We start from the raw sequence: 14,571 nt of genomic DNA, 5'->3' as shown, positions 1-14,571 counted from the left end.
TAATAATGTGAGACAACAATTGGGACATGTATAGATATAAAAGAAGAGGAGGGCATGTTTTGTGTCTGTGAGAGTGACTTCAATTTAAGAAAGTAAACCCCAAAATGTAAGGACTGTGTTAAAAGAAAAGGCACACCAAAGTCTTCACCTTTGACGACATATAATGTGGCTGCTATTTCTTCTTCCCACCATCCCTTGTCTCCTCTTCAATCCTCTCCAATCTTTCAATTTTCTGGCCACTTCTTCCACTATCTATCTGGCATTACTGGATTATGTTTGTTATATAACTGCCACAAACTATGTTATCTCTTATCTCCACATAATAGTCGAGTTATGAATGCAATTGTGAATTAATGAACTAGTCTCCTGACTGATCTGGTCAAGAATTCTGAACAAGTTGATTGGGTTCAATTTTCTATTTTTATCTCTCATTGTTGAGCCTAAAATGATGTTGTTTTGAGCTAAACAAATAGCAGCCAATCATACTTGGTACTTTAATCACTCTGTCTTGTTATATTATGTATAGTTTATATACAAATATTCCATTTACTTATAAATTATTTTAATTTAAATATTATTATTTACGAGGTTATATATGAATACTTTTGTATGTTTTAATTATATTATATTATTTAAATCATGATTGGTATGACTGTGGTTTAACCACAATTGAACTACTAATCTTTGAGCTATTATTACCTTGACTCCATCAATAACCAGCATCATCTCAATGTTATCTGTAAGGCCTTTTCTTAAAATTATGTTTTTCATTATCCTTAAGACTCCTCACCAAATCTATAAAGTATTTATTAATTTTTTTCCCCAAACCTGTCCATATTATAACCTCCTTTCTTATCTAGAAGTATACTTAAGGACATGTCTTTAATGAAGGGTAATTTTAAAATGGCATGACAAACATAGATGAAGAATCACTTTAAATTATGGAAATTAGTTCAATTTTTACAGATTAAATCACTGATAATTTTCCACCACGATAATCAGGAATGGGCTAGACTAACTGCAAATTACTTTAGGGGAAAAAACAAAGTGAACACTGTAGCATAACTTTGTGAGAAGACATGAGGATTAAATTCCCTGGGTCCACAAGAAAATTTTCATTTTTTCAAATTTTATTTATTTGAATTAAATGCAGACAGAGCAACAATGCACCAAAACAGATAAATAATCTCGTACTTGACCAAGTGTGCTCCTCTTTTTGTTTTTTTTGAATTATTATGGCATCATATCTTCTATGTAGTTTTAAAAGTAGTATTTCGTTATTTCCGTCCGTGAATGGACTTCTATTAGATGCACCAGCAATTATGGTCCTAATTAACATTCCTATAGTTCAACTAATTGATCTAATGCTTATCCTCTAGGTTCATTTCTACTAAATGAATGATCTACTACAATAAAAGAACTTTAAATTAATGTGTTAATATAGTCTTTATTTTCTAAAATTTATGTCTATTTTGATTTTGGTCCTTTAAATTTTAAACTCGTAATTTTAGTCCCTAAAAATTAGTTCATCTTGAAAGATTAGTCTTTAAAGGTACAACAATATTAAAATCTACTGAAGTGTTATAAACGGCATTAAAGTATTGATGTATACTTATCAAATGGCACTTTAAAAAAATTAATTTAACTACATCTTTTTAATTTATCTAAATTGGTTAAGTAGATGTATATTAAAAAAAAAAAAAAAGAGGTAGTAGTATTTTTCATGGAGGGTTTTAATCTAAGCGTCATCCGTGCAAGTTAAATAAGTCCTTAAAGGCAAAATACCTTTAATTAAATATGACTTAGATCATCGAAGTTTCCCATTACTCCAAACATATCATTGAAATTTAACTTGAAGTGTTTAAAATTATCTCCCTACATGCCTACACATATATAGGGTAAATGGAGAAAACATATATAGAGGATAGGCATGGGCCCTAATAAGATGGGTGCGTGCAAGTGGATGCATGGAAATATTTCTCACCACCACCGTCATTTCTCCATGATATAAAGCTGAGTTTGGCATGCATATGGATCACATATCCCACATATACCAAAAATGGCAGCAAAATTACTTCTCCCAGCAGATGGAGAAGATGAGTTCATCGACATGGAGATCAGCTCCCTCTCCAATTTCCTTCTCTCTCACACTTCTCCTTCTCCTAACCCTAATTCATCAGAATTTGAGTTCCAAATGTCCTCCTCCTCCTCTTCCTCCTCCATCTTTCAGCACAGTGAGGCTTCATCAACTTCCCCAGCTGACGAGCTTTTCTACAAAGGCAAGCTCCTTCCTCTTCACCTTCCTCCCCGTCTTCAAATGGTCCAACAGATCCTCCAAAATCAACAAGATCATTCTTATTTATCAGTAAGTTCTGATTCTGTAAATGATTATATCTCCAATAGAAGCCCAATTAATAGCCAGAAAGATTATGGCTTTGATGACTTCTATAGCTCTCCCTTGACAACTTCATACTCAACACCAGTTACAGTAACTCCATTTGAATCCCCCAAAGTCTCACTCCATGAGTCTTTTCGAGTTACGGGTCATGAGATGCTTAACCCAGAAGAAGAAGATCGTGATTTTGTGGACACTGCTGAGAAAAACCAGAAGAAGATGATGATGAAGAAGAAGAAGCAATTCTTCTCAATGGGTTCCAAATTGAAGGCTTGGTTTGGAAAGATAAGCTGCAAATATGAGTCAGCCTACGTGACAAAGAAAGTGGCAGATGAAGGTTCGGCTTCAAGATCTAGAGAGAGTAATAATTTGAATCATAAGCAGAATGGGAAAGTGGTGATGGGGAAGAAATACCCATTTGGACAGATTATTCAAAGATCAGATAGAGAGAGATTCCAGTCATTCTCATCCAGAATCGAGTTCAGAAGCATAGATATTGACACAGATCAAGATGGAGGAAAGTGTGAGAATTATGGAAGTAATAGAATAACAAGATCATCATTAGTTGCAAACAATAAGTTATGCTTCAATGGTTCCTCTTCATTTTCTGGGCTTCCAACAAGCAAGTGCATGCATGGATCATGTCAAGAACTAGAGATAGGGAATTTGATTATGGGAGCCATTGCACACTGCAAGCAGTCTCATCAGCAGTACTTCAAATAACAATTAATTTATAATCCATCATCCTTTAGCTAGCTAGCCAGCTAGCAAGTGAAAATATAGTTTGTAAAATGAAGTTCGAGTTGGGTGTTAGAGAGATTCATAGCTCAAAGAATACTTTGCAAATTATTTAACCACATATCTTTGTATGAGATGTGAGCCTAGGATTAGTTAGATGATGTGATGACAGATGATCAGGTTTTTTGTTGGGAAACTTAAGGATGATGTATTCCAAATTGTACATTTGTACGTATGTGTAATTTGTTTGTCACGCATATCTATCATCTGCCCACATATGGTCTATATGTATTGTTGGTGCGTTATTTTTGATACTTTTAAATTTAAATTGAAACACTATAAGTATTTTTTCCATAATGTCTAAGAAATTGTCTTATTCTTGGGTAAATTCCCTTAAAATATTCTTTAAACCAAAATTTTTATCTCTAGACATTCAAAGTAATTTATTATCTTTATCTAGATTATTTTATCTCAGGAAAATTGCAACTATCTTGCCATTGTTTCATTTATTTTAGTGGTTCATCATTTATGGATGGAATTTTTATTTCCTTATGCTGCCATGAATTTTGATTTAATTAACTGACTGAATACTTTTGGATTTGTATAGATTTTGAGTCCTCTTATTTCGTTAGCTAGACTTTGCTCATGTACGCTTTGTTACCTAAATTTAAACATGATGTGATATTCTATTTTCCGTAAGTATGGATTTTTTTTTTTTGGGCCATAGCATAAGTATGGATTTGATTCCTTCTTATTGTTTGACAATATTTGATTTTAGTATTTTTTTTTAATCCTATATTATATTCTATTATAGCATTAAAAGGCTTGTTTATATTGTTAAAATACGGTCATGCCAATGACTTTTCGGTTTTCCATTAATGGGTCCCAATTAGTTATTCTTTAAAACTACAATTATGATAGATGATGGTGACGAGATTATGACAAGCATTAACTTTTTTCGTTTGAAGAACTGTTTTCTTTTTCCTACAACTCTTTTGAAGAAATTTACAATAAAATAGGAAAAATTAAAAAAAAATGTTAAATAACCCAAATTGTTTATTTTAGATTATTAGATTTGTCAAATTCTGAATCAAGTCATGTGACCCAAAGAAGGCTTTTAAAATTTTATGAAATGATACTAATGTCTATTTTATTAGAAACAAAAAGAAAATTCTAAATTAATTTATTCCATTTTGTGATTAACACGTTTTAATTCTAAATTAATAATTTCTTATCTTTATAATACAAAGCTTTTAGATAAAACTTGATCACAATACAATCTTAAAATTAATATATTTAATTATGTAATTAACAAGTTTCAATTCTAAATTAGCACGTTAATGTCTCCAAAACACACTTAATAAATTTTTAAATAAAATTTGATCATAATACAACATTAAAGTTATCATATTCTATTTCACAGTTAATACGTTTTAATTCTAAATTTATAAATTTTTGTCTCCATAACATTTGCAATAATAAGTTTATGAATAAAATTTGATCACAATGCAACTTTTAAAATTAACATATTTCGTTTTAATTTTAAATTAACAACTTTCTATCTTCATAATATACTTGCAGGATTAAGGGAAGAATATTTAATATAAAAAATAACTCATCATTGCCTCCTTAATTGATTTTTTTTTTTTACTTGGCAATGGTAGACACCAAGTTTTCTTCAATAATAAAAGCATTTACGTTACACAGAATATAATGGTGGAAATTCTCATCTCTCTAGGTTTTTGATGCAATGGATATTATAGTTATTTCATAAAATTTTCAAATTCTTGTTTGGGTCATGTGACCTAATTAAGACTTTGACAAATTCAATTACACAAATAAGGATTTGGGTTATTTAAATGTCTTTTTAAACAATTTTTTATTAAATATTATATATATATTTACTTTTCAAGAGATATTAATATACTACTTTTTAGACACTATTCTAAATCGAGGCAATCCTTCACAATTTATTTCGTATAGTAAAAGCATTCTGAAACTATGTTTTGATCAAAATTAAATCTCAACTATTCAAAATTGATTTGATGGTGAGGATAAAGAAGTGAAGGGAAGTAGTAGATGATAAACTAAATGAATAGGTTTTCTTCCCAACGTGCTCCTGTTATGACTCTGCAACTACGCAGGACGCCAGAAAGGAGCAAGATGACCACCAACCTCCATTGCGCTTGTATACGACGGAGATAAAGATAACCCATTGGTATCATTTCTCTATGAATACTGGTTGGCTCAATTTAGCTTCCATAATGTTACCAAAAAAGAACTTTCTGTTTCTATAAAAACAGGAATTAGGCATTAGCCCATCCTTGCCATCTCATTTTGTTAATTTTTTTTCAAAAAAAAAAAAATTTATTGACTCTGCTTTTCTTTTCTTTCTTTTTTGCGAATGCTATTAATTAATATTTGTGTAGTGTTTATCACTTTATCTTCCTTCGTACAAGGGCGTTTGGGGCATTTGCATATTCAACTTTCTTACATTCATTATTTAATACAATTAACTAGTTTTTTATTGTTTTGTTGGCTTTTTAAAATTTCACTTAATGCTATACCAACATATTTTAATGTCATATAAAGGCATGGAATTATATAATTGGGGAACATAATTGGGGAATTAGAGGGTGCCTATGATAAATGAAGTATTTCAGAAATTTAAAAAATTGAAAATAAAATAAAAAAAGTCAGAATTTTTTAAGGAAAAAAAAAACATATTGATCTCGTTAGTCATTAGACAAGAAGTATAACACTCCATCAATTTGTATTAGTTAGATTACTTATTTATAGAAAAAGCATTTATCAGTCTTTCTAGAATCATAAATATATTGTTTTAAGACGTTGAATTAAATTAAAATATGATGTTAAACTGATCATTTACATGCATCTGCTCGTTGCTTTGGATTATATATCGCAACCTCCGATTTTTATCCCACATTACAAATTATTACAATGAACACACAAGTCCTCTACCATGACGCCTCCTTATCAAGCTGCGTAAGCATTAGGCATGAAATATTCATACCAGTGTTGATTAGCACCAAGGAATCTTAAAAATAAACTAAAATCTTAGTATCACAGACTTCGAAAATATGTTGTCAGATAAGTCGAAAAAAAGATCCTTGTTCGATTTCTTCTTTCTGCAAATCACTGTATCAGCCCATAAATGGCATATATTTACCTGGGTGATCAAGATAATACACTAGGCTCTGCAACAAAGAAATATAATGAAAACCAAGCTTGATTCCAATATTCATGGTACTGCAGCAAGAGGTAAGAGGATGAATATGTGTAACATATAGTTTCTTATTTCGCTCTTGAAGCAGTGATCTGGAGCATAAATCAAGAACAACCTGTCACAGTTTTCATCATAACTTGGTCTGATACCTTCGGCCAGGATTGCAAATTCGAGGTTAAAGGGCGTAAATCCGTTCGATCTCTGAATTGGAGAAGTCAGAATGATGCCATGAGTTAGATCCACTTCTTTTGGCATACTTCTGCTTTCTCATGATCGGCCTCTCTTGGACTTCACCACATAGTAAGTCATTGTGCCAATAACTCCAGATATTATTACTCCCCCCACTACTGTAACCAGAATTGCCGCCCACCAGTTCTTCCGACCGACTACTATGTACGAGGAGGCTATGAATGCAACAGAAGTACAAACAGAAGCCAGCCACATTAGCTTGTTAATCACCTCCACCACCCGTCTCTCTCCGCTTTAGTTTCCCCTCTAACCAAGGTAATTTGAACAACCACAACAGCCAAGGATGTAAAAAGTGCAATAGCGTTAAAGATGAAGAAGATTTAAAAGCCGAACCGCTTGCTACCACTGCACTATACCATCATCGTCATCGCCACCAGGTACAGTAAAAATAGCAGCAAAAGCAACTGTTGCAAACAACACGGCGACAACAGTTACCGAGTTTGTGGCATTGTTGATTCCTTCCCTGTGGAGTTTTCTTAGCTCTTTAGAGATATTATGAACATTTTTGTTGTTTTCCTGGTTTGTTCTAGCTGGATGTGAACATCTTTCTTAATCTGAGTGACAGTTTTCCTCAGTTCATCTCTTGGTTGGTTGAGCTCATTAGCTCTCAGAGCCCCATACCGAGAAAGGCAATCCTTTATGTCTGAGGACTCTTCAGAAAGCGGAAGACCTTCAGCAATGTCAAGAGCTGTTTTGTGGTCTCTGGTTAATGCATTAACATTGGTGTCTGGTAGATTTAATAACTCGTTCACTATCTGTGAAGGAAAACGAGGAGGCACAAATTAGAATTGTATCTTTTGAAGAACTCAAGTGAAGGCACACACACATACACACAAGCGGGTAAAGCTGAGCAATTGATGGCATTACCTCTGCTCGCTTTTTCCTGGTTGCTACATGCAATGCCGTGTTACCAAATTTGTCGGGAAGCATGACAATAGCGGCGTCTGCATCAAGCAGCAGTTTTACCACATCACAACTCTGTCCTTTTACAGCCATATGCAATGCAGTCTTGTCCTTTCTTGTCAGTCCTACGTGCCAATTGTGGGTCTTTACCGAGCAGTGCTTTTACAACTTCTACATGGCCCTGACGTGCAGCTAAATGCAATGCATTTTTGCCATTTGACCTAGAGATTTCCAACAAGCTACCATCCTTCGACAGCAGTTCATTTACCACTTCTGTGTGCCCTCTGCGTGCTGCAGAGTGGAGTAGCATTTGATGGGCCATTGTCTTGCTTAATCCTGCTTAATCCTGGTCATAATCTAGTAAAACCTGGACAATGGCTGCAAACAAATTGCTAAAGATTACATTGATGACCAGAAAATATAGCACTTCCACTACATGACATCGCTAAAATACTAGTGAAAAGTTGAAGGCATATATATGGCATATTCTTTTACCCACATCTCATACTCTGGACTGAATTATTTAGGGAGAACCCAGCGAAAGAACACAATTACAAAAAAATCTGAATAACAATAGAATAATATGCAATGACAAGTTCTAGGATAAGAAATGACAACTGCTCACTTGTCATTGAGATTTATTGGTAATTATTTTCTTTCCTTGAGACCTCATTGAAATTCTCCCTATTATTTATGATGACCCCATCTCATCCTCCTCCATACCTTCTTCCCTGAGAACATCAACTCAAGGAAATAAAAGCTACTTTACAAATACAGATCAAGGTATTAAAAAAGATTTTTGTTTCACCAATCTAGGTAGGGTGGCCACTTTCGTACGATAAGTTTAGTCTGATAAACAAAACAATGACTTCATACACTTTCCCATTCCTATGTTCTCATACCACCAAAAAATTTCCACCCATGATTTAATATGAAACCCAATTAATTAGATTTAGCTGGTAAATGATAAAACTTCTTACATAGGCAATTTTTAGCAATGACATCTTCTAATATAACTAGAAATTAACTATAGAGCAGATACACAATACTATCCAAAAGGCATACTCCTATCACCTATCACCTAGTCCATGAGTCCTCTAAATGAGTTAGTCCCTCAAATTTAATAACCCACCACAAGCTAGTCTCCCTGTTGACCCGTAGAGTATTGAGGGGCTAAATCTATTGTCTTTTTGGTATCAAACACAACCCCCCCCCAAAAAAAAAAAAAAAAAAAACTAGAAGCCACTAACCAACTCAAACCTGAAACCACTTGTCAACTAGCAAAAACCTCTACCAGCTAAGCTTTGTGCTCGTGGTGGGACTAATTCTATTGCATACATGTTTTAGAATCCACAAACTTTGAAGGGCTGATTAATACAAGGAAATTAAAAACAAGAGCTCACATCTCTCCTTGACTTAAATACTAAAGTCAATTCCTTCAAAAGTAACTGTTAGTTAGTCTCTCCATCAAACCAAATATTATATATACTCCACTTTGAGGGACTGCTTGTTTTAAAACTTACAAACTTTGAAGGGCTAATTTGTACAAAGGGTTAAACACAGACTCATGTGATAGGGCATTTAGTTAATATTTCCATAACCAAATTGTATATTTACTCATAACTCCAGTTCCCAAAACTACCAGAACCAATGCCAATCACCTGGATCAGAACAGCCTGATCACAATAAGAAAAATTCTCGAAATTGGAACAAAAACTGGGAGGCGCTTATGATGCACGAGTGTGAAGAATTAGCTGTATTGTTCATTAGTAGTAAATATATAGATAAATGTATAGATCCTTATACCATGATGCCCTTGACTTGCAGCAATATGCAATGGATCAAAGCCTGAGCGATTCTTCTTAGAAACAGTCTCTTTATTTGAATGCTTAAGCAATTCCTTCACAACATCAAGATGCCCTTTCTCTGCTGCTGTGAATAGAGCCGTCTCTCCCAATTCATTCTCTTCATTCAAAACAGATGCTCGCACCTCAGCTATCTCTGTGTTCACATCATCACCACTGAAATTCCCCATTATCTGCGAATGGATGTCGCCGAGGATCTGCTTCACGGCGGCAAGATCTCCCCGTCGAGCCGCCAAGTGAAGCTCGGTATCGTTGTGCCGTCCAGTCACTTGCTTCACGTACTTCTTCTTCCCAGCCTGGTCGATTCTCTTGCCGGAGTTTGACAAAACCAAAGCCGGCGCCGTCGCGGACGACGGGGACGGCGATGGGGATATTTCGGAAATTGATTCGAAGTTGAACTCATCGGACCCTTCTTCGTTAACCTCCTGTTCAACCAACAATATACAGCACATTAAGAACCGAATCATCAAAAAATTCAAAAGAAAATAGCAGCCATAACTGAAATCTCGCATCAGATTATTACAAATGATACACAAAATCTCAGGGGGAGTGGGGAAATACTAACCCAAAAGAAATCTCAGATGATTGAGCGGTATGCTAGCTAAGAAGAGTATGAAGAACAGAAAAAGCAAGAATCTTGAGAGCTGATAAAGAGTGAAATACTTGAATCCGAAGCAGCAGGTAAAGAGAGTGAAGGAAGTTACATGATTGGATGAAGTTGAAGAAAAAATGGTTTGGCGACGGAAAGCAAGAAAGAGGAAAGCGGAAGGAAGGAGGAGGAGAGGAGAAGACAAGTTGATATTTTTCACTCAGAACAAAAAAAATTGCAATTATAATTCCCATGTGCGTGTGACTCTGTGCAAGAACTGATGCTTGCTATTCTTTTTCTTCTTCTTCCTTTTTTTATTATTATTACAGAAATGATGCTTATTCTTTTTTGGCATCAGAAATTATGCTTATTCTTAGGCAAATGGAAGGAAATTAAACGGAATTTAAATTTGGAAAAAAGGTAAGTAAATACCTCTAAACATACAAAACCCAAAACAGTAGTTTGATGAGATATATACACATAAATGACATAAAGGCCTTTAATCCAAAATAAAATTTTAAAAGTTGGTAAAAAATATTACTGCTCCTCACATGAAAAAATAAAACAAAATGAAAAATTTTACGATAAAAGTTAGTAAAGGTGGAATTTAATTCCACCAACTTTTGGTTACCTAAAAAATTATAATCAATGAGCCACCAAAACTTCATAATAATATAATGCAAAATACTATATAAAATAACTATGAAGCTTTTATATGTATGGATGTACATGTGTATACATGTACGTATGAAAGGCCTAGAATAATTAGGCAAATAACAACAGACTAATAAATGATTATACCATCTATACGAGAACGAGTGAATACCTTTTTCATAAACACTCATTAGTTCAAGCATGACTCGTTAGTTTTTTGGCAAGTAACCACTGTTTTTGCAAATACCCATTTGTTCAGATCTGGCTTCTCTCCTTTGCTACTCCCATCCGCTGCTGTCCGTTGCCACAAATGACGTCATTTTCAGACAAAATGGAAGAGCAAACCTGTCAAAAAAGCTGAATGAGTCAGGGTGAGAAATGAGACATGAGCGAGTGAGGGAGAAAATAGCATTGTAGTTGTGAGTGTGCAGTGTCCCTAATAAGTAAATATAAATAAATAAAACTCAAACAAATATGATTTATTCTTTACTTTTCATTTTTATTAAATACACTTGAATCAAATAAATTAGTGAGGGTGAATAAATTTTTTACCACTCACCACCACAATGCTATTTTCTTCCTCACCCATTCATGAGTCATTTCTCCCCTAACTCATTCAGCTTTTTTAACGAGTTTGCTCTTCTATTTGGACTAAAAACGATGTCGTTTGTGGCACCAGATAGTGGCCAATGGGAGTAGTAAAGGAGAGAAGCCAAATCCTATTGGTTCGATCAAAAGTTTTAGCATGAATGCTGATTATAAGAGGATGGCATCTGAGAGAGTGATCACTATTTTCATAAACACTTGTTTGTTCAATCATAAGTTTAATCATAGCAAATAATAACAACTAACTAGCAATAATTATATAATTTGAGTGACTACTTCTTTCATAACCACTAATTGATTTAATCACAAATTTAATCATGAATGACTAACAGTACAGAAAATAACAATAATGGACTAGCAAATGACCACATTATCTAAGGAAGTGACCACTATTTCCTGCTTAAAGACTGGTTAATGTGGAAGCACACATAATTTGACACTGGCTTAGTTGTTCTTATCATTTGTTTTGTTTTGCCAAAAAATTGTTATTCACTGAGAAGTCTTGGCTTAATGGTTATAAATATTTTTTTGGCGAATAACCAAAACTCAAAAGGCATTTGGAATAAATCTTACATTGACCAGCCTAGGCCAAAAATTCTCTAGTGATGACTCATGAAGGTGAGGTTCTTTTTTTTTTTAATGTAAGGGATAGCAAGATCATTCCGCCAAATCCTATAATTTCATTTAGATCTGAGAAACTTCAATATTATTTGCGCATCTTAGGGGTATTAATTTGGGTGTTTCAGATATATTTACTTGTTTTTTTCTTTAATTTTTTGTAAGTTGTATAAGCTTAAGTTATAAATAAGACTCAACTTGTCAATGTGCAAATTAGACTTACAAATATAAATTATTAAATTCTTACACTATGTCTGCGCCCCCCCTCACTCTCTCTCTCTCACTATCGTTTTCCTCCTTAGGCTGGTTCCATTTCACGTGGGGTGTTAGCCATCATCCAAAAAATACTTAATAAAAAAAGACTTCACGCAAACTTTAAAAAAAAAAAAACTCCTCTCACATGTTATATTGGCATTTATATAAAATTCAGTTGACTATTTTAGAAAGGTTAAAAACATTACTAAATTATTTTAAAATATTTATATTTATTAATTTTTTAAACAAATTTGCCTAATTTATAAATTGATATATAATCTAATGATACATATACGTATTTTAGATAGATTATGTAATATATATTATAATTAAGTAGTTTAGTAATTTTTTAGATTTTTTCAAATTAATCAACTAAATTTTATATTAATTAAGAACCAGAGATATTACTTACTTCGGATTTTTGCAAAATCAGTTTCAATGCGGAAGAAAATATTTTCATTTTCAGTTTTCCCGCTTTCACTCACACTTCACGTTTCAGATTTCTCATCCATTTCAGATTGTTTGACCTATATGCTTGCATATTAAATAGCGAACAAAACGGCATATGCTGGCCAAAAAAAAAAACCCCCACGGTGTGAAAGAAGTGAAGGGCCAAAAAGAAAAAGCAGAGAAAAGAGAACTTTTTACCATGATCTTGCTTAATTTCTTATCTCCAAAACAATTTTTATATTTAAAAACGAAAAAAATAAAAATACTTGTTTGCTAATTAATTTTTAGTTAAGTGTCTTGTAAAACTGAAAAAATCTGTTTTTTTTTTTAAATAAAAAGCGTAAACAACGTTTATATGGTTTCTTATTTTTTGTTCCTTTATTTATAAGATTAGTTATAAGTGGAATCTTATCTTCTTTAGGCGTTTTGATTAGGGGTGTTCATGAGGCTCAATAACCCGGTGTGCCTGCCCTAACCCGCCAAAAATGCCTTGCCCAGCCCAAAAAAAACATAGCCTGAGAAAAAAATGGGCATTTTCGGGCTGGGCTGCAGGCACAACATGTTGCTCTGTCCTTTTAGCTCTATCCGAAATATATATAATTATTTATATTATAATATATTTTTTTTATAATTATACTATATATAGTGTAATATTAATGTACTATATTTTATTATATTTCAATACCCAAAAGGAACATTATTCCCTTATATTATTAGACTTTACATTTTTAAAGTTCTAGTTTTTTTCTTAAGATATACCACCTTTTCTAACTTTTCTAAATTATCTTGCTGTGTACTATAATTGTTTTTTAACTTTTTCATGTTGATATTACTTCACATATCAATTTGAATGTAATATATGAAGTAATATCAAATGTAATATATGAAGTAATATCAACATGAAAAAGTTATACCAATTTGAATGTAATATATATATCTCTATAAATTACATTAAACTATAGCTTAATAATATAATTGAATATGTTAATATAGCATTTTTTTATATGTTTCTTTATTTTCTCAACTTTGAAGAGATTCATGCAAATCATTTGGATTTTAAGGCTTTAATTACAATTTTTTATTGTCTTGCTTTTAATAAATTATAGATATTGATAAATTCTTAGAACATGGATATTTGTTAAGACATTCGGCAGTGTTCCCTGCCCATGCGCACCCTTAGTTTTGATGCTTTGAGCTCTTGCCTCTCAAATTTGAACTTGCCACTTGCCACTCTCTAATCTCAGCCAGCTTGCTGTCTCCACTCTCTAGTTTGCTTGGTGCTAACTGAAGTTGAGTTCAAAAACAATTATTATAAACAAGCTTTTTTCCCCCCTCAAATATGATTTTTTTAGAATAATCATCCAAACAATTTTTTTTTAATATTTTCTTGAGTTAAGAAACAAATTTTTTCCGAAAACTTTTATTTAAAAACGTTGGGTGTCTAGAATTATTTTTTTGTTCAATATTACACTAAAAAATTTTAAATAATAACTACATCACATGACTGTTTTCAAATTAAGTTTGATCATTAGTTAATTAAATTCCATAGGTTCACGCATCATTTACTTCATGTCTTTTTTCAATGCGAGGGTTCAGCAAACAACTCCAAGAAGAAAATTATTACTTTTGTGCTTTTCAAGAATTCTGATGACTTTTTCCTCTGCACATGTTATCTTCTATACTTTTTCTGTTATCCTTCTATGCTCATAAAAGGTACCAAACTAAGAGCAAATGGGGTTCTTATTCTCATTCTTTTTCTTTTTGGTTGATTAAACTAACAACGTGTAGAAAGAGTCTTCCTTTTGCACGAGAAAACATTGTTGGGATTCAAAACCAAGAATTAAATGTGCATGACTTGGAAAAATAAAGTAGAAATTAATAGTAAAACTTACCAACATTACTACAATTTAGAAATTTTTTAATTTTCGTCACTCTTAAGTAAAAACGTCGGTAAAAACTTCCTGAACAATTTTTATACATTAACTCAAAAACAAAAATAGTA

The 14,571-nt window shown here is 32.8% G+C and overlaps 1 protein-coding gene and 1 pseudogene across 1 annotated transcript; one reads left to right on the top strand and one right to left on the bottom strand.

The window, feature by feature from the left end:
- The first annotated feature begins 2,059 nt into the window (after positions 1–2,059).
- LOC114754814 (probable membrane-associated kinase regulator 4) lies at positions 2,060–3,118 on the top strand. Its single transcript, XM_028943649.1, has one exon. The coding sequence runs from the start codon at positions 2,060–2,062 to the stop codon at positions 3,116–3,118; it is 1,059 nt and encodes a 352-aa protein (XP_028799482.1).
- Positions 3,119–6,534: 3,416 nt separating this feature from the next.
- Positions 6,535–9,780, bottom strand: LOC114754815 (ankyrin repeat-containing protein ITN1-like; annotated as a pseudogene).
- Positions 9,781–14,571: the final 4,791 nt, after the last annotated feature.

This window comes from Neltuma alba, unplaced genomic scaffold, assembly GCF_004799145.2.
Source record: "Neltuma alba isolate B1F8T4 unplaced genomic scaffold, ASM479914v2 tig00010192_pilon, whole genome shotgun sequence".
Taxonomy (NCBI): Eukaryota; Viridiplantae; Streptophyta; class Magnoliopsida; order Fabales; family Fabaceae; genus Neltuma; species Neltuma alba.
Note: the sequence above shows the minus strand (reverse complement) of the source record. Positions and strands in the feature narration are given on the sequence as shown.